This window comes from Pristis pectinata, chromosome 18, assembly GCF_009764475.1.
Source record: "Pristis pectinata isolate sPriPec2 chromosome 18, sPriPec2.1.pri, whole genome shotgun sequence".
Classification (NCBI taxonomy): domain Eukaryota; kingdom Metazoa; phylum Chordata; class Chondrichthyes; order Rhinopristiformes; family Pristidae; genus Pristis; species Pristis pectinata.
Window position 1 is genome coordinate 4,051,788 of NC_067422.1, and position 20,178 is coordinate 4,071,965.

Below are 20,178 nucleotides of genomic sequence, written 5' to 3' on the forward strand. Positions count from 1 at the left end.
ATTATGGCACCAGGGAGGGGAGAGGCCATACAAGGATTTGTAAATGAGGATGACAATTTGAAAACTGAATGATTTCCTAACCAAGATGAATTATGGTCAGTGAGAGCAGGGTATTGAGTGACCAGGACAGTGCAAGTTATGACTGTATTGGAATAGTTGATCTGGAGCAGAGGTTCCCAGCCTGGGGCAAGGCACCTGGGGTGAGGGTTTCAAAGACTGCAGGAGATCCATGACGGAGGGTAATTTACTAAGAAAGTTCACACAGAAAAGTAAAAGTAAATAAAATGAACTTTGCACCTGAACTGCCTCAGCAGTTCCCAGAAATCCCCTAGAAAGCCTTGAGAGGCGCAACCAGTGACATCACCAGGGGTACGAGGGAGGTGGGGAAACGCGTATTTTGTCAGGTCTGAATAAGTGGAGCTTTCATTCAAGAAGCTAGGGATGCGGCAGATCAAAAGGCAAGAGCTGCATGATTGAGGATTCAACAGCAGACAAGGATGGAATCCATGGCTGTGGACTATATTCAGAGATGCATGGATCATGTGGTTTAATTTCCAGTGTTTCTGCTGTTTAGATGAACGAAATATCGGCTAATCCAGCACTGGATATCAGACAGTCCACAATGTGGAGGCTCTGAAGCAGTTGAGAGAGGTGGTGGTAGGAGATGGATGGAGGAAAAGGTTCAAGGATGTTCACAAAGCCTCATCCCCACCAATTCATGGGAGTCCCTGAAAATGGGGAAGGAGCTCTTGGAATGGTCCTGAGAACCTCACATCCATGAATCAGGAGCACATGGAAGTCCTACCTAAATGGTGGAAGGAGTGCACCACCTCCCAAATGACTCAGCTGGCCACCTCATCAAGCATCTCCTACCCTACCTCTGGCTAGGTCTGTAGCTCCTACATTGGCCTCACCAAGTAGGAAGCAAGACACCCTCAGCCCAAGGAACTGCACGAGAAGAGAAGATAAAGAGATGGGTGAGGACAGCTTGCTTTCCACCTCACATCACACATCTCTCAGACCGTTCTGCATTGGAGAGAAAGGAACAGAAAGAAACAAGGCTGGTTCCAAGAGGAGGTGAGCTAAAAGTGAAGTTTGGAAAAATTTAAGAGGGTTGGACTCCCGATCTCTGCTGGTCCGAAGACTAGTCATTTCTTCCCTAAGTGTGCATTTCCTGTCTGGTTTCAGCTGTACCCAGCTATAACACTCCAGGAAGGATCTTGGCATAAGCTTCTGCTGCCGGGTGTTCTGGGCCACCAACACACAGAATGAAGGAGTGAGGCTGAGGTCCTTTCCTTCTGTGTCCCACTTGCCTGATTACTTTGAACCTTCCTTTACAGAACCAGCTCTGTCCTTCATACAAATCCTGTAGAGTGGTGCAGCTCAGGGGAAATGGGTCCCCATTCCTTTTAGAACAAAATTCCAGCATCCACACTCCCTTCTGTCCGCATTACTTATATCCTGATGTTTGCATTCAGGGGCAAAGGCCAAGAAAATCAGTTCCAAAATCCACAATGCAGGGAAGAGCTAAAGGCTCTGGAAGTGTGGAATTCTGAAGGAATGAAGAAATTCATCCCTGTAGGTCCTTCTGTAACCTCCAAACCCTCCAGTGACCTCATAGCCAATTTATGCTTTTGAACTGTAGTCTGTGGTAGGGGAGCAAATATGCCAGTAACTTGCAGCACTGCAAGCTCCCAGAAACAGCACTGAGATAAATGATCAGATTTGTCAGGATTTTTGATGTTAATTGAGGGATACGCATTGGCCAGGCTATCTCTCCTGCTCTTGTTCAAACAGTGATGGGGACCTTTTCCTTCTGATTAAGATGCAGGTGTGCTCCTGCTGAGGTGAGGTTCCTACCTGTATACACTCTATTGATAAGGTAAACTTACTTTGAGTGAGACAAGCCAGTCAAACCAAAGGGCATGAATATAAATCAATGAAAAGTAAACTTGAACTGAGGCTTTCAGGAATGTCTTCACTCATTTATAAAGTCCTTACAATGCAGGAACAGGTAATCAGTGCAACTGGTCCATGAGAGGCCTCTTTCAGTACCCCTTCAGCTAACCACCTCAACTTATTCTAATAATCTTGGCACGTTCATCGAGCTGACCCTTAAATACATCCACACCACTTGCCTCGAAGCTTCCTTGTGATTCAAATTGCCCAGTCACACGGGTGAAGAAGATTATCCCACTATTCCTCTTGGATTTATTAGGCTTGGGACATTTTGGCCTGAGAGCCACCTGTCATGGTGGCATTGGCTTCATGGAATATCTGGAAAGGGACTCACATTTGGGAAGCCTGAACCCACACCACCATGTTCAAGAACAACTACTTCTCTTCAACCATTCAGTTCTTGAACAAACCGGCACAACCCTAATCACTACAGTTTAGCAACACTATGATCACTTTGCACTAAAATGGACTTTGTTTTTTTTTTGTTCTTTCTTGTAAAAAATGTGTATAATTTATGTTTACTTTATGTTTTTCTTGCAAATGGTGCATATCTGATGCTCTGTGCCTGTGATGCTGCTGCAAGTAAGTTTTTCATTGCACCTGTGCATATGACAATAAACTCGACTTTCACTTTGAGCTGAGGGGGGGCTTGGGGTAGTGTACCAGGGGTGATCTAACTTTTTTGGGGAGGCCCTCAGGAACTCTCCTGGTCCTACAGGTTAAAAGTAACTTTCCAGTTTCTTTCTCAAGTCTTCCCTGATGCAGAGCTGCACCAGTTCCTCTGACCGCCTGGAGACTGCCATGGATGGACTTCAGTATAACATGCTAAAATTCAATATTGATATGTTTCCATTTGGTAAATAACCTGAGAGATTTCAACTATCACACAATGGTTAGAATCACTCCCACTTGTTAATCTAGCAGGTAACAGAGAGGCATTAAAGTTATTTGTGGTATTTAAAATGGTGTTGGATGTGCTGGAGTGTTAAAGGAATGAACTTGACTGATTGAATGGTCTTCTCCCTATCCTTGCTTTCCCGAATTCCCTCTTTCACAGGGTTCACTTTCAAACATGCACCATCCACTGGCACTCACTTATAGAGTCATACGGCACGGAATCAGGCCATTCAGCCCATCATGTCCACACTGACCAGTGGGCACCCATCCGTATTAATCCTACCTTCCAGAAGTTGGCCCATAGCCTTCTACGCCAAGGTGATTCAAGTGCTCGTCTAGACACTTCTTGAATGCCATCAACGACTCTACCTGCATCACTCTGTCAGGCAGTGTCTTCCAGTACTTGCCACCCTCTGTGTGAAAAAAGGTCTCCCTCAGTTCCCCACTAAATCTCTTCCCCCTTATCCTAAATCTATATCCTCTCATTTTTATTCCTCTCTGATAAGGAGAAAGTTTCCTGCAGTTTACCCAATCTATACTCCTCATAATCTTATACACCTCAATCATGTCCCCTCTTAACCTCCTCTGCTCCAGGGAGAACAGACTTAGTCTCTCTAGTTTCTCCTTGTGACTGAAACATTCCATCCCAGGCAATGTCCTGGTGTGTCAACTCTGCACCCTCTCCGGTGCTTAGTTCAGGTTGTACTGTAAGTAGTCACAGCCATGAGCCACTTGCTCTCTGATGTCCCTTCCCCACAGAGGGCCACTATTGTACTGCTCTGCGCCTTTATGCTCTGGGATGGCCAAGTTGGAGAATTCACCCATGCGAGGTCTCAGTGGCTCTAAGCTTTATTTTTTTTTGCCAGTCCTACATTTAGATTACTTCGAGGTTCTTTCATGTTGTATCTTTCATTGTATTTTTTAAAATATCTTCAAATAGGAGCAGCACCAAGCGACAGAATGGATCACTGTGCAAAGCTCGGTCCCACTGGGCTCGATCTTTAATCATCTGCATTGTTTTGGGAAGCCTACACCACAGATATTGATTGGCTCTGACTGAACTAAAGGCATGGTAATGGTCTAATGATGGGATTGGGCAACTTCCCATCCTGGTAACATAGGCAATGCACCCAGCTCCAAGGGGTCTACTTGGTGTCCAAATCACCCACCTCTTCCAAGTGCTAAGCCTTCACATTGGAATCAGGTTTAGAAAAGGCTTTCTGACCACCTACTTCTACAGAACCTTTCCATTCCATTTCTCTATTGGGATGTCCCAAAGAAACACATTTGAAGTGTCATCACTGCTGAGGTATAAGAGTGTGAGAAAAATGAGCACAGCGAGCTCCCATAAACAGCAATTGGTAATGACCAGGTAATCTCTTTTAGTGATGTTGATTGAAAAGTAAATATTGGCCAAGACAATGGGAAAAGACCCTTGTGCTATGGGATCTATTACATTCTGCTGAGAGGGCTGCGTAACTTCTCATCCGAATGAAGGCATTTCCAACAGTGTAGCACTCCCTCAGTACTGGACCACAACGCTGGGCTCAATTTTCTGTCATCTGACCTGAACATGGAACTTATTGCCTCAGATGCAAAGGTACAACCAGCTGAGCCACAGTTGACATTCCAGTTATGTGAGAAGGATCTCAATTCCCAAGTTAACCTAGAACCAGCTGATATCTGTGTGGTGTAGGCTTCCCGAGGCAATCCGGGCCTCTGTTGCCCTGGGAACCACCAACACCCACCATTCTCACAATGAACTTTGTTGGCCATGGCTACTTGTGGCTTCGTCTACTTGGTCTTCTGCAACCCACCCATTGTATTAAATGTAGCATGGGTCTCAAACCCTGGGGACACTGGCAGACAGTACACTCTGTCACTGGCTCAACCTAAAGACAAAACAGATGCCTTTGGGTTTCTGCTCAAGTGCTCCGGCTTCCTCCTACATCTCAAAGACATGGGGGTTGGTGGGTTAATTGGGCACCATAAATTGCCCCTAATGTGTAGATGGGTGGTAGAATCTGGGGGGAGTTGATGGGAATGTGGGGAGAATAAAATGGAATTAGTGTAGGATTAATGTAAATGGATGGTTGATAGTCAGTGTGGACTCAGTGGGCTGAAGGGCCTGTTTCTGTGCTGTTTGACTCCATGACAAAGTTAATTTCACTGCTGGTTTGCAATCTGTGCACAGTGATACAACTACAGTCAGGGTTCAGGCAAGAAAAACTCTTGGAGAGACAAGAGAACCAGAGGAGAGATTAGGAGATTTTGTTTTAGACAGCGAGTTGCTGTGATCCTGATATTCTTTGCTGCCTGACAGGATGGTAGAAGCAGATTCAACAGTAACTTTCAAAAGAAAATTGGATGCATGTTTGAAGGGGGAAGATTACAGGGCTGTAGGGAAAGAGCAGGGGAATGGGATTAATTGAACATCTCTTTCAAAGTATTGGCACAATCACAAAGGGCCAAATACTGCCTCCTTCAGTGCTGTGAGAGTCTGTGAGATGGGATTCAACATTCTGGCTCCATAGAAGGGTCAGCTTCTGAGTGCTAATTGTAAGTGGAAGGTCATCAGTTCAGCAGCAAGCTTTAGTTAGTTTGCTGCAGTTTTAGGTGTAGCAAGATGCTAGGCGTTAATAGACAAAGTTTCACATCAAAGTGGACTTTCTCAACTGTTAGCTTTTAACAAAATAAGAATAAACTAAACTCTGAAAAAACACTGTTTTCAAACCTACTGCTTTCTTTTGAAATATTTTCTTTAATGTTTGAATGTCTGTGTTCTTCCAATTCTTGTACATTCCTGATCCTCGTCCCACTAAACCTGTGTCCAGACCTCAGATGCCTTTACCCTAAGCCCTAGAATTACTTTTCCAAATTTCACTCTTCTAAGTTTATCTCTTTGAACAAGGTTTGGTCAACTGCCCTATCCCGCCTGGTGTCAAGTGTTGTCCTATCATGTTCCTGTGCAGCATCCTGGGATGCTTCACCATATTAAAGGTTCCATATAAATACTAGTTTTGTTTTCAGACAAAGTTTTGAGGGATGCTTGGGCCAATTTGGAGCACAGTTCTCAGGGGCTGATCTCAACACAGATGTAGATCCAAAACAAACTAACCTGCAAATTCAACATTTAATATTCCTTTCATGTTACAGTTCTGCCATGGAAAGGTGAGGCATAAAAACCTGCAAAACAGGTAACAGATTTGAGAGAAGGATTTGACAACTGCTTCTGGAGACAAAGTGTCTGTTCCTCATTGGACTGACCACAACATTAAGCAATGTGCTCTGGCACACTGCCCATTCAGACCTGTGATGTGGATTCCATAATGTTGCTTTGATTTTCAACTGAAATCAATGCAGATACTATGATAAAGTCAAACACCACCATGATCTTGGGAGTAAACTACACGTAACTCTCCCTAAACTGCAGTGTGAACTGCACAGGCCAAGTCTGACTGCAACCAGATTATATTATTCAATATAAATGGGATACATGCAATGTATAAAAGGTCTCCAGTGTAATCATGGCTGGGCTCACATGTTATCTTTCCACAATTGGTTTCTTCTTTAGAGGTTGTATTATCGACCTACAAAGGAATTGCTCTGCTATCTTCCAAAGAAAGCACAAAACACTGTCATCTCCCTACTTATGAATGCACAGCCAGACAGGGGGTAATTGATGCCTGCCTAACCAGCGTCATGCCCCTTGGTGAGATCAACTTGGCTTGACTGCAGGTTCCTTTTGTACGACACACTTGATTTTTTTGTTTATTTGTCTTTGGGCCTTAAGGATGGAAAGATGTTTGATTACTTGCTTGTACCTTGTTTCTCACGCTCCGTGCAGGAGTTAGTACCTAGGTGATACATGTACAGAAACTTCCTTCCGCACTTGTTCAGTCGGGTTTTTTTTACATTAACGGCATACTCTCAATTCAACAGAGGAACAGCAGGATAATTATTTTAGCCCATGGTAATGCTTGGGTGAGAATTTGTGGCATGCATACACTTTGTCATTGATACTTGACTGATAGGCACATCCAAAATCCACATGGGGTAGACAAGGCAATCAGAAATTATTTAAGGGACAACAAGAGCAAAACCTTGCATTTATATTGTGGCATTAATATAGTGAAACTTTACAAGGAGCATGACAGCAACTTGTATTTATAAATTTACCATAACTAAACATTCCCAGTGTTTCATGAACATTATCAAACAAATCTGAACAGAGCCACATAAAATTATGTTCAGGCTGAGTAGAATAATGAACAGATCTGCTGAGAGCAGCTTGCAAAGAGATGCCACGCTCTGGTGCAATCTTGCTCCGTGGTCACAGCTCATTCCTCACGGAAACCAGCCTCCCCTTCATTGACTCTGTCTACACTTCCCACTGCCTCGGGAAAGCAGCCAACATAAACCCAAAGACAAAGCAGCCAAAGAACCCCCCCCCCCCCACCCCGGTCGTTCTCTCTTCTCCCCCCTCCCATCGGGTAGAGGATACAAAAGCTCGACAACATGCATCAGGCTGAAGGACAGCTTCTATCCTGCTGTTAGATAACTCTTGAATGGACCTCTTGATCTCCCAATCTACCTTGTCATGGCCCTTGCACCTTATTGTCTACCTGCACTTTCTCTATAACTATAACACCATATTCTGCATTCTGTTATTGCTTTTCCCTTTGTACTACTTCAACGCACTTCTGTTTTGAGATGATCTTTATGGATAGCATGGAAAACAAAGTTTTTAATTTATCTTGATATATGTGACCATAATAAACCAATTACTAATTGATGGCCAGGTGAGCAGATGATGATCACAGTCGGAGGTTTTAAAGGAAGAATGAGGCTGAGGTTCATCGGGGCTGGGGTGGGGGGTGGGGTAGTCCAGAGTTTAGGGCCAGCAGATAAAACCGGGCCACTAATGGTGGAGCAATTAAAATGTGCAAGAGACCACATCTTAAGGGGTAGAAATATGGAGGGTTGAAGGTGGCTGCAGAGAAAAGGAGGGATGAAAGAATACACAAGGGAGAAAAGAACCGGAGATCATGCCGATGGGATGAGGGAAACAGGAAGAGGCTCATGTGGAGCATGAATACTATCATGGAACAATGGGGTTGAACGGCCTGTTTCTGTACTATAGACTAATGATAATGTGTAAAATACAAAGACAGGAATCAAGCTAATGCAAGCAATATATATGTTTGTACTTATGGGAATTTGTGCACGGATGTGTGGCACATTAAGTTGGTGCTTTAACAGTTTGACAGAATGAAGCTCTGGAGCTGCAGTCACTCAGTGGTACATTTTCAGCTTCAATCAAGGGGTGTCAGTGTTTATCTCTAGGTGTATGCAAGTAAAATTAGAAGGTGAATTTTCCTTCTCCCCACCTCCTCCCTATCTCCTCATAGGCTCACAGGAGCTGAAATGGGAAATGACGTGCCTCAGGAGGTTTTAACTCTGCCTCATCTGCTGAGAGTGATGCTACGCAGGGATCACGCAGGGATGGTGAGCAGTGAGAGTGCCACTTTGACTGAGGAATTAACTGAATTCAAAACATACTCCTGAACATTCAGGTCCTCTCTGACAAATGTTTTGACTTTATGATGTTCTTAACTACGGATTCATGCAATTGATTCCAGTAAAAGAAAATACAATTTGGATTAAGAGAATGCAAAGTTCATGACAACAAAAGGCCAAACATTTGTCCCTATATTCAAAACATACAATTGTCTCTTACAAATGAGATATTATTCATAAATTAATTTGGTAAATCAAAGTGAGAAATATAAAGTGCCCTGATGTTTCCCTTTTATCTCTCCCAACAGCGGTGACATGCCATGGTGCAGTTATACAGTAAGGACTTGCCCATCAGGAGCAGGAACCCGTCCCTTGCTCTGGGACACAGAGCACATGGAACATCCAGACCCAATCAGCTGACTCACCATTCAGCAAAGGTCGACTCTGGAACCATCCCGGAGTGTACGTCAAACCAAGCCATCAGCACAGGTCTATATCAATGACGGAATTCAGCATCACCTTCACTGCACTGGCTTTGACTATCTGAGGAAAAGAGTGTTTGAAGATCAAGACCTCAACCTGGCATGAAATTCATGGTCTACCAGGCTGCAATTATCCCTGCTTCTCAGACACGGTCTACCTACAGCAGCACCTCAAGGCACAAGAAAGATACCATCAATGTTCTCTGCAGAATTCCCCAAATTTACTGGCAGATAATAAACCCAAGTCACTTATCAGGTGTACAAAGGAAAGGAGTTGAGGATGTTCTTAAAGCCTCCTTGAAAAGGTGTAACATTCCCATTGGATGGGGATCCCTGGCCTGTGACTGCTCCAAGTGGCGAAGGTACATTGGATGTTATTGAGAACCTCGAGTGAACACATTGACAGCACACAGAACCCGACGGAACCACCTCTCAAACCATCCAACTCCCCCTGCCCGACCTATAGGAGAGACTGTGGATCCCACAGTGGCATCAGCCCACAAAATCTATGTGGAAGCAAGTTATCCTCAACCCCCGGGCTCTGCCTAGTAAGAATTCATAAATGAAATGATACAAGAATCTAGTTATTCCTTTAATCTAAGGCTTTCAAAATGAACTACAAAGCTCTTCTTATTTTGAATCTACTGCAGATTTGTTAAAGCAATTTATTTTTAAATTAACCATAAATTGGGAAAGGATTTCTCATGAAAACCAGTTTGTCAGAGATGCAGAGCTCCCTCACTGTAAGGGTTTACTAGGTCAGATTGTGCTGACAGTTAGTTGGCGGTTCTGTAGAGAAACTCTGGCCAGGTGCAGCGTGCTTATCAGCGCATTCCAGACTGCCGTGCCTGCACATTGCTACATGGAAGGATGCAACATGCCAAAGGTTAGATGTTGGCTGATCAGCCCCCTGCTCCACTCACTGCACTCACCACAGATACCTGGCTCTTCAGCTTTATGCCAGCCATAGCTAGAGGTAAATAAAGATATTTTGTTTTGTTTACTTTATTTTAATTAATAGTGTTTTCAATAAATTAATTAGGTCAAATGGATTTTAAAATAAATTTATCATTGTTTTATTTTTTTCGATAACTTTTATTGTTTGGATTATTTCTGATGCTTCTAATCGGATGATAAGAGGGATCCCTTGTGTCTAGATCCCTTGTGGCTGCTCATGGGTAACAGGCTTCCAAGTAAAGTTAATCATGTGCAAGCTTCCTCCGTTGTGTTCACAGAGCAGAACTTCCTTGACCATAAGGAGTCACTGCAGCTGACCTCCAATCAGAAGTTCCAGAGGATTTGGTTGGCAGCATGGTTAGGACTTTGGATCGGAAGGTTGTGGGTGACACTATCTCTCTGCTAAAAGATCATATGGCCATGACGTTGGAGAAGAGCCAGGGTGGGAGAAATGAGATTCTCCTCAGTGTCGGAGGATCTTCAATAAAGCTCACCAGTGCCTCCACTTCCTCAGGAGGCTAAAGAAATTTGGCATGTCCCCTTTGACCCTCACCAATTTTTATAGATGCACCATAGAAAGCATCCTACTCGGATGCATCATGGCTTGGTATGGCAACTGCTCTGCCTGTGACCACAGGAAAATGCAGAGAGTTGTGGACACAGCTCAGCACATCATGGAAACCAGCCTCCCCTCCGTGGACTCTGTCTACACTTCTCGCTGCCTCGGTAAAGCAGCCAACATAATCAAAGACCCTACCCACCCTGGACGTTCTCTCTTCTCCCCACTCCCATTGGGCAGAAGATACAAAAGTCTAAAAGCACATACCACCAGGCTCAAGGACAGCTTCTATCCCACTGTTACAAGACTACTGAACAGTTCCCTAGTATGATAAGATAGAGGCTTGACCTCACAATCTACCTCGTTGTGGCCTTGCACCTTACTGTCTATATGCACTGCACTTTCCCTGTAACCGTAACACTTTATTCTGCATTCTGTTACTGTTTTACCTTGAACTACCTCAATGCACTGTTGCAATAAATTGATCTGTATGAACGGTATGCAAGACAAGTTCTTCACTGTATCTTGGTACACGTGACAATAATAAACCAGTTTATTTACCTCAAGCAACATCACTAAAACAGATTATCTGGTCACTTTCTTGCTCCTATTCTTCCAACATATAAATTGGCTACTGCTACAACAGTGAAAATACTTCAAATGCTGTAAGAAAAATTTTGGGACTTCTGAAAGGGATTCTGGAAAGGCAAGCAAGGGGACACCTCCTGAGGCCATATAGTGAGCTAGGGATCAGAATCAGGTTTATTATCACTGACACATGTCGGGAAATTTGTTGTTTCGTGGCAGCAGGACTGAGGAGATCTCCAAAAAAAAACCCAGAGATGGTCTTTCAACCATTGTATTAATGATGATCTGTGTTTATAATTTGTTGAGGGAATAAGAGGCCTTGGGTCGATGGCCTTAGGTACAGAAATGCAAACATACCATTGAATGCTAATCTATGGAAACCCTTCTGCTTCAGGGTGATCAATGAGTCAACAGATATTGACCATGCTACAACATAAGAGCCTGCATTTATATTACTCCTTTAATGCAATGAAACATCCCACAAGAATATAATCAGGTGAAACTTGTCACTGAGACACAAAGGACAATTGATCAAAATAGTGAGGTAAGTTTCCAAGAACATCTTTAAGGAGGAGAGAGGGATGGAGAGGTGGAAAGGTTCAGGTAGTATCAGCCTCGGCAACTGGGAGCAGGGCTCCCAAAGTGAACCAAAGGAAACTGACCACAACTGCATGAGTGCAAAGACCTGAGGTTAACGGGCTGGACAGGGTTATGGAGAAAGGAAGGGTGGGGGAAGGCCCTGCAGGCAGTTGAATGGAAGAGTGAGAATTCCCACAGAATGGGAAAACAGATCCTTTACCTTGAGGGGGAAGCAGGGAGACTGGTAACTGTAATATTGGCAGTCCTGCCTCCTGAGTCACTTGAGTAAACAGTTCACTCACAGTTTTCATCAATCACAGACTGCTGGACTGTACTCAGTGAGGATGAGTTAGCCGAGGTGTTCCTTCGTCTAATTAGTAATCTTGGAAAACCACAGCCGAGGGGGAGTTTTTGTGGACTGTCTCATCCTGCCTCACCGAACACTGATCACATGCATATTAAAGATCAGCTTCTTCCTTCCACCTGACAAGACATATGTGGAGGAGGGGCTGGAGTTCAAGCAGAGACGATCTTAGTTCCAGCAACTCCAGTGCTTAAACAGAAGAAACAATTCTTAACAAGAGATTCCAGGGTACAAAGTACATCCTGAAGAAGGGTCCTGACCCGAAACGTTGACCGCCTGCTTTTCTCCACCGATGCTGCCTGGCCTGCTGAGTTCCTCCAGCATCATCGTGTTTTTCACCTAGATTCCAGCATCTGCAGTCCTTTGTTTCTCTCACAAAGTATATCATCTGCTTATTTACTTCTCAGGCCTGCTCTGCCCTAACCAATATTGAGGAGACCCTCTCTTCTCTAATGCAGCTCCAATGTTTCTTGCTGCACCACAATTCTAACAAACTATCTGCAGGAATGCAACTGATTTTCAGAACTAATGGGAAACTATTTAACCTATGGTAACTACTCTACAGAACCAAGGTCACTTAGCCCCAGTAGTCAAGCTGTTATGTGCAGACAACACTGATGTTCATGTGCGCTTGGAGACAGATTCCAAGCCACCATCAATGCTTTCATTGAAGCATACAAGATAGTCCCTACACTCAACATACACAATACCAAGGTCTTCTACCAACCTGCCCAGGCTGTACAGCACTGCTGTCTGACAAAGGTTCATGGTGAGATCCTGGAAAATGTGGACCTCTTCCCTTATCTCAGGAGTCAGCTCTTCAACACAAGCAGTCATCAATGATAAAATTCACCATCAACTTCAGTGTCCAAGCTCCATCTTAAGTTGTGTGAAGAAAAAGGAATTTGAAGATCAAGACCTCAAACTTGGCCCAAAACTCATTGTCTACTGAGAGCAGTCATCCCTGGCCTCCTCTCTACTTCTGGACTATTGTTAGCAGGTACCTCAGGGCACTGGAAAGCTACCACCGACGCTATTTCTGCAAAATCCTTCAAATCCACTAGCAGGATAAGTGAAGCAATGTTAACATTCTCTCGCAGGCCAACATCACAGCACTGAGGTCTTAATCACAGTCAGCTTTGTAGGGTAGGAAGTTGTTGACATTACTGACACCAGATGCCTGAAATAGGTACGCTATTCCAAACTCTGTCATGGATAGAGATTACCAGGCAGACAGAGGAAAAGATCCAAGTGCACAAAGCCTTCTTGAAAAAATGCAATGCCACTACTGACTTCTGAGAATCTCTGGCCCTTGACTGCTCAAGGCGGAGAATGACCATTCAGGATCGTATGGCCGAATCATGAGTCCATGCATTGGCAGTGTATACCGTGGAGAGAATGCATCACCTCACAAACTATCCACCCACCTACCCAGTCAGGCTCTCCTGCCCTACTTGTGTCTGCAGTTCTCACAATGGCCTCAGCAGTTAGTTCAAGAAACCACTGAACCAGAGTGGAAGTAACTGTTTCTTGATCCTGAAGTAGACATCGGCAAAGTCCAATAAATTTTAACTCATGCAAAACTCCATCACTGCATTCTGTCCCATGTAAGTTCGGCACCAATGTGCTTCATAGGGTAATACCTCCAAAGTCTTGGATGCAAATTACAGTATTATCTTATTAATGCTTTCATGGATTCACATCATCCCATCTCCATTCCTCAACCCTTCCAGCTCCACATGTCAATGGGTACCCTGCTTTCTTTTGACACACACATCTACTTCTTCCTAGCCTCTTGTACTATAACAGCCTTCCATGTTTGGGCTTTAGGCTCTTGAATTCTCTACGTAAGATTTGACACCTTGGTTACTACCCACTTTTGAATCCAACTCCTTGGTCTTGCCTCTGGTTAAATCTTTTAACTCATCTACTGCTGCTCTGAATCTGTTTTTGCCTCTTGGGATGTTCAATACATTAAAGACAAGTTGTATTGCTTTCATGGAGTGAACCATAATTTAAATATTGCTGGAAGGAATCTTATGTCAGAAATATATCTGAGGAATGGTTGAAATTATGCTACTTAAGGGGTATTCACCAGGACCACCAAATTATTGCCAGCGTTATACAAATCTTAACTTCATAAATAATTCTTTCCCTCCTTCTTCTTCTGAACTTGTGACTCATGTTGGGTGTAATTCTATCTGGCTGAGTGGGAAATTTACTTGCCCCAAACTTCATTCAGATCAGCTAACTCAGCACAAACAGTGGGGTGGAAATTCACCTGTAGCCATGTTCCACAGAGCTTCAAATAGTAGCATCTAGAAATTCCAACCCAAAGAACTAAATCTTGGAAGTTGAGTTCAGTGTGCACCCACAACTATATTTCAGTTTACCAAGAGTGATGGAGGATAATTCTACAGCAGGATCCCTTCGTCTTCTGGGCTTCATAGCACCTTGTAGAGTACGATTCTTCTGTGTTTGGGACGGACCAAGGCCTTCAAATTCACTCCATAAACTTCAATGCCTTGGATGAAAATTGGTACTTTTCTTTATAAATGCTTCCAGGGAGATAGCCCCTTCCTCCCTCACTGTTGGGCCAACATCCTGAAAATTCCTGACACAGCACTGTGGTGGGGGCACTATTTCAAGGAGATGGTCCCTTGTCATCATCTTGTAGCATTATTTGGGTCACCCAGGTCTCCATTTATCCATTGGTCCACCATTTGAGTCTTTTCAACTCTTAAAATCCAAGTATTAAATTGCTGTGGTATAAATGGCAAAGGGGACTGACTGACTGCTCGAATTTAAGATTCTAAAATGGGTCCAGACCAGGACAATTGTGTTTCGGGCTAATAAAAGGTATTCCAGGTGGCCTGGCCTATAAAATGGTGGTCCAGACCAATAAAATGGTAGTCCAGGCTAATAAATAGTGGTCCGGGCTAATAAATGGTGGCTTGGCCTATGAAAAGGTGATAAAGGTCAAAAATACTTAGCTTTATGAAGAAACGACTGTCATTTTTAAAGATAATACATTATTATTCAGACAGTATCTGGTTATTCTAATTATGGCAGTAAGCCCTTTCAGAAATGTCACTCAAAAATCATAAAACAAACATGCATGAAATAGATCCTTTAATAAGATGGAGTATAAAAATCAATCAAAGAAACAAAATGATATACAATACAAAGCATAATTTTAAATGTGAACTTGATTGTTAGTGAACACACAAGAACCACAGGTTTAAATAATGGCAAAATAATGACAATGTACAGACTTGTAGGTTATTAATAGTTTATATAAATAAAGGTGTGCAAACAGCTCAAAAAGCAAAAATAGAAAAGTAACTGAACCAAACCAAAACAGAAACGCAGACACAACACTGGTGGGGAAGATATGTGTTTTTGACCTTCAGCGCAATGAAATTTGATATTGAAAATACTAATATTGCAGCTTCTAATCTCACTGATTTCATACATAAGATGCTTGTCCTTACACAGTAGCTGTTGATACTGCTGAATCCCATTCTGTCCCATATTAGTTGTACTAAAGGTATGAGTGAGGAAAGGAAATCATAAAGCAGTCCATCATCTGAAATACAAAAATGTCAAATGTTGTTTGGGTACAAACAAATCCTCCTCAAATACATTTATAAGAAAATGCATAAACTTATTAATATATTCAAGATCCATGCACATAGTAAATTCCAACAACCACACTTAAAATGGGAACTACTTATGTAAACACATCATGCTGTAATCACATCCACCTGGCAGAAGAAGTGCACCACTGGTAGGAAAGTGCAACGGCAGATTTTTATATTTGCTTTAATAATGGTGATTGACATTATAGTGAGAGGCTCCACAATCAGTCACGTTCACACTGCAGAACACAGAACGCCAGTTAGACAGGCTCAACGTTACATGTTTTAAATTTAAAATATAGCATCATGTGAATGAAGTGATTCAACTGCTGCATTGAAATGCTTATACAGAAGCAAAATACACAGCATCAGAGAGATGTGGCCACTGCATATCTCATGTACCCTGATGCATAGAGTCTGGCAGGGAGAGAGCTTTTTTTAAAGATTTAATCACAGACAAAGCTTGCCTGAAAATGTGCGGATCGCAGAACAAAGATCACCATTTTTTCCCCATATAAATGTCTATTCTATTTTTTTACAACCATTTGCAATCATGAAATGATACATCAGAGAGTGGGTGAAACTCACAGAGCAATGAGACTTGTACAATAACTCTTTCAATGAGTCAGTAGAGACATGAAGAACCAAATGGCATCTTTATCTACTGTATGATTTCTAGGCATTGTATCCTTTGAATAATATTCAAGATTTGTTGATGGCGATAATTAACATTACAGGCTCCAAAATGCAGCAAATTTGTTTTGCAACGGCATTGGATGTTGCCTTTAAACAGGAAACCTTTCAGGCTCTTTCTACATTCTGTGGCCCAATCACTTCTATTACAGAATCACAGAATGGTTACAATGCAGGAGGAGGCCATTTGGCCCGTTGAGTCTGTACTGGCTCTACGTAAGAGTGATCCAGCTAGCCTCACTCCCCATTCTCTCCACATAGTTTAGCATTTTTTTTTCTTACTTAGTTTGTGTATGACATCAAGTTCATAAGCCAACTCTCCTCTCTGTGAGTTCTTTCATCGAGAAGTACAAGTTGTGGGAACACCACCCTATCAAACTATATCTTGCACTGACATGGATGTACAGAGCCCTTCCCTTTATCACCAAGGGATTGAGATCCTGAAAATCCCCAACCTAGCACCATGGAGGGGTCATTATTTGGGTCACCCAAGCCTCAACAATAGAGGTAGCAACTTGCAATGATGTAATGGAGCAACACACAATGTGTGCTGGAGGAACTCAGCAGGTCAAGCAGCATCTATGGAGGGAAGTGAACAGTTGACATTTTGGGCTGAGGCCCTTCATCAGGACTGGAAAGAAAGAGGGCGGAGGCCAGAATAAAAGGGTGGGGGGGGGGGTGGGGAGGAGCACGAGCTGGTGGGTGATCAGTGAATACAAATGAGAGGGGGAGGTTAGGTGGGACAGGGAGGGCAAATGGGAATAATGTGAGAAGCTGGGAGGTGATAGGTGGGAAAGGCAAAGGGCTGAAGAAGGTGGAATCTGATAGGAGAGGACAGAGGACCATGCAATGAAGGGAAGAAGGTGGGGAACCAGAGGGAGGAAGGTGTGAGTGATGGGCAGGTCGTGAGGGTGGGTGAGGGGAATGGGAAGGGGTGATGGGCCCAGGGGGATAAGGGAAAACAAAGGGTGGGAGGGGGTACAGAGGGGAGCGGCTACCAGAAGTTAGAGAAGTCGATGTTGACACCGTCAGGTTGGAAACTACCGAGACGGAATATGAGGTGTTGTTCCTCTAATCTGCATCTAGCCTCAACGTGGCAGTAGAGGAGGCCGTGAACAGACAGGTCAGTGTGGGAGTGGGAAGTGGAATTAAAATGGCTGGCCACTGGGAGGTCCTGGCTGTTAGGGTGGATGGAGAGAAGGTGCACGACGAAGCAATCCCCCAGTCTGCGTCGGGTCTCACTGATGTAGAGGAGACCACACCGGGAGACCAGATGCAATAAATGGCACCGATAGATTCACATGTGAAGTGTTGCCTCACCTGGAAGGACTGTTTAGGGCCCTGAATGGTGGCGAGGGAGGAGGCGTAGGGGCAGGTGTAACATTTGGGATGGTTGCGGGGATAAGTGCCTGGGGGGGATGGTGGGAAGGGATGAGCGGACAAGGGAGTCATGGAGAGATCGATCCCTGCAGAAAGTGGAGAGGGGAGGGGAGGGGAAGATGTGCCTGGTGGTGGGATCCCGTTGGAGATGTTGGAAGTTGCAGAGAATGATGTGTTGGATGTAGAAGCTCATGGGTTGGTAGGTGAGGACAAGGGGAGCTCTATCTCTGTTCTGCCAGGGTGGGGAGAATGGGTGAGGACAGATATGCGGACAGCATCTGCAGTCTTTCTTGTGTCTGCTATGATATAATGCCTTTATTGTAGCAAGAGCTCTCAGTGTTTCACAGGAGTGTTATCAAATTAAATTTGGAATCAAGCCACTTATGATGATCTTGTTTAAGGTGACTGGCCACAGAAAACAGGCCTGACATAAGGAAACATTCCTTTATGCAGCGATTGATTTGGAATGCACTGCTTGCGAGGATAACGGGAACAGGTTCAATAGTGTATTTAAAAGAGAATTGGATAAATTGAAAGGAAAACATTCACAGGGCAGTGGGGCAATGACAAAGGAATGGGACTAATTAGAGGTCTCTTTCAAGGAGATATCTATGACATACTGGGTTGGATGACCTCCTTCTCTGCTGTATGATTCCAGGAGATTTTAGGCTGATGACAGAAGGAATGAAGTTGTAACAAATTGCAATAGAGTAGGAACCACTTGGTTCTGATGGGAAACAAACAAGATGCTGGAGGAACTCAGCAGGTCACACAGCATCTGCGGAGGGAAATGGATAGTCAATGTTTCAGGTTGAGACCCTTCATCTGGACTGAAGGATAAAGGGGAGATAACCAGTATAAAAGGGTAACAGTACAAAGTGAGCAATCCTTGGGGTGATCCTTACTATCTAATCCTCCTTTAGAAACTGGCTATCTGGAGAACAGCCAACACCCATGGAATCAGAGCCCAATAGCTTCTTTACTAAGTGCCCTCATGACAGGGAGGAAGAATTTCACGTTGCTCAGACAGGCGCCCTCAGATCCACAAAACCCTTATTTCATCTGGAAAAGTTTGTAACTTTAACAATTCCCAAGCCGCCTTCAAAATCTCTTTGCCAGTCAAGGAATCTTAAATATTTAAAGCCTCTGTGCCATCAGTAGTTTCAGGCCTGTGAGCATCCAAACCTCCTTTACAAAGTTACTTGTTAGGCATATCAAAGGAGTAGCAGGAGTAAGGTTCTGCAGGAATTTCTGGATGATGACAGAAAATGCAAAATCCTTCATGTGAAGATAAGGAAAAATTTGCTGAAAAGTAAGTTTCAAAAGGACAGTTTCATCAGGGTACCCTGGAAGCTCAGTGAGTTTATCGAGTGCTTTGTTGAACCTTACAAGCTCACAGGGCCCAGGGCTGAGCCTCAGTCTAGGCCTGAGCTGGTTAATCTCAGCAGGTCTGCTTGTTACCTGGCATGTATCCTCAGCCCCCTGCATTAGGCAGGATTCCCACTCGAACAGCTAACCAGAAACACTGCCTGCAAAATTGATACATGCCTGCAGAAATTTGGGCCTAGCTGTGATGCCCCCCATGGTCAAATAGCATTCCATGCTCTCATTCTGGGCTCTCACATTAATAATAACCTCATGGGTGAGGTCCCCGAGGCTGTTTGGCTTCCCTCCCAACAACAGCCCCCTCCCCGTTCCCACCCGCACCCCCCCCCCCTCCCCACACCAGAAGTACTGTAGTCCAGCTCAGATCAGCACCTGCGCTGGGGGAGGGGGAGAAATCCTCCATAAAAATAGTTTTATGGTTTGCAGCCACACTTGAATTATGTCGCCATGGTAACAACTCCAGCTACTTTAACTGGTTGCAGACAGCAAGCTACAGCTCCCACTCCGTGATATTAAAAAGCCGGAGAGGGTGAAGGCATTTGGAAAGTGAGAGGATTAAATTGCCTGTGAAGCGACCCTCACCTTCGGTTCCGATAGGTGTTCAGCTCCTCCTGAAGAACAGATGCTCTCTTCTGAAGGAGAGTTATCTAAAAGAAAAGGGTAAAATTACCATTAAATAAACCAAGTACTTTCAAAAGGACAGGTTTCGTCTGTTTTATTACACCCAAACAGAAATATTAAATCTGATGCCTGGCAAATCAAAACGAGGACACTGTAGGAATCAGCTCACCTTCCTTGACAGGCTGATCGCCCTCCTGATTTATCCAGAGATTAGTATTTACAGGACATAGAGTGTAGAGGCAGAGAATGCTTATTCTCAGAAGCCATTAGCAATGAAGCAGTCTAACATTCATCACTGCAGGCAATGAACACAAAGAAATCGTCATGATACTCCTGTTCAAACTGCATCATGCTAACACTGGTTGGTGGAATGACATTATTTGAACAGGAAAGGCTTTCCTCGGTTATTACCTTAGCACAGGGCTCTCAGCTGATATCTTTCCTAACCCCTTCACCCAAACCCCTTCCTTTACCATTCATATTAAACTGACTTGGTACCTAAGTGGACACAGGGCACTCTGCTCCTGAACCCATGCAGTCCTTTCACAATTC

At 43.9% G+C, this 20,178-nt stretch overlaps 2 protein-coding genes across 9 annotated transcripts in view; both read right to left on the minus strand.

Moving 5' to 3' along the window:
* Positions 1–15,480, minus strand: part of axin2 (axin 2 (conductin, axil)) — a 63,310-nt gene extending 47,830 nt beyond the window's left edge. For 2 of the 4 annotated variants that reach the window (XM_052032689.1, XM_052032685.1), the window contains exon 1: positions 15,400–15,429. The gene's annotated coding sequence lies outside the window, so the exon portion shown is untranslated. Of the gene's footprint in view, positions 1–8,801; positions 8,916–15,399 lie in introns of all 4 variants that reach the window. The other 2 variants (XM_052032686.1, XM_052032687.1) reach the window with 2 other exon arrangements.
* cep112 (centrosomal protein 112) overlaps positions 15,357–20,178 on the minus strand; it is a 408,417-nt gene continuing 403,595 nt past the window's right edge. For 4 of the 5 annotated variants that reach the window (XM_052032681.1, XM_052032683.1, XM_052032682.1 and 1 more), the window contains 2 exons: positions 19,588–19,652; positions 15,357–15,494 (listed from right to left, as the gene is read on the minus strand). In XM_052032681.1, the coding sequence (XP_051888641.1) occupies positions 15,491–15,494; positions 19,588–19,652 (69 nt within the window). In that variant the 3' untranslated portion in view covers positions 15,357–15,490. Of the gene's footprint in view, positions 15,495–19,583; positions 19,653–20,178 lie in introns of those variants that run through there. The other variant, XM_052032679.1, reaches the window with a different exon arrangement.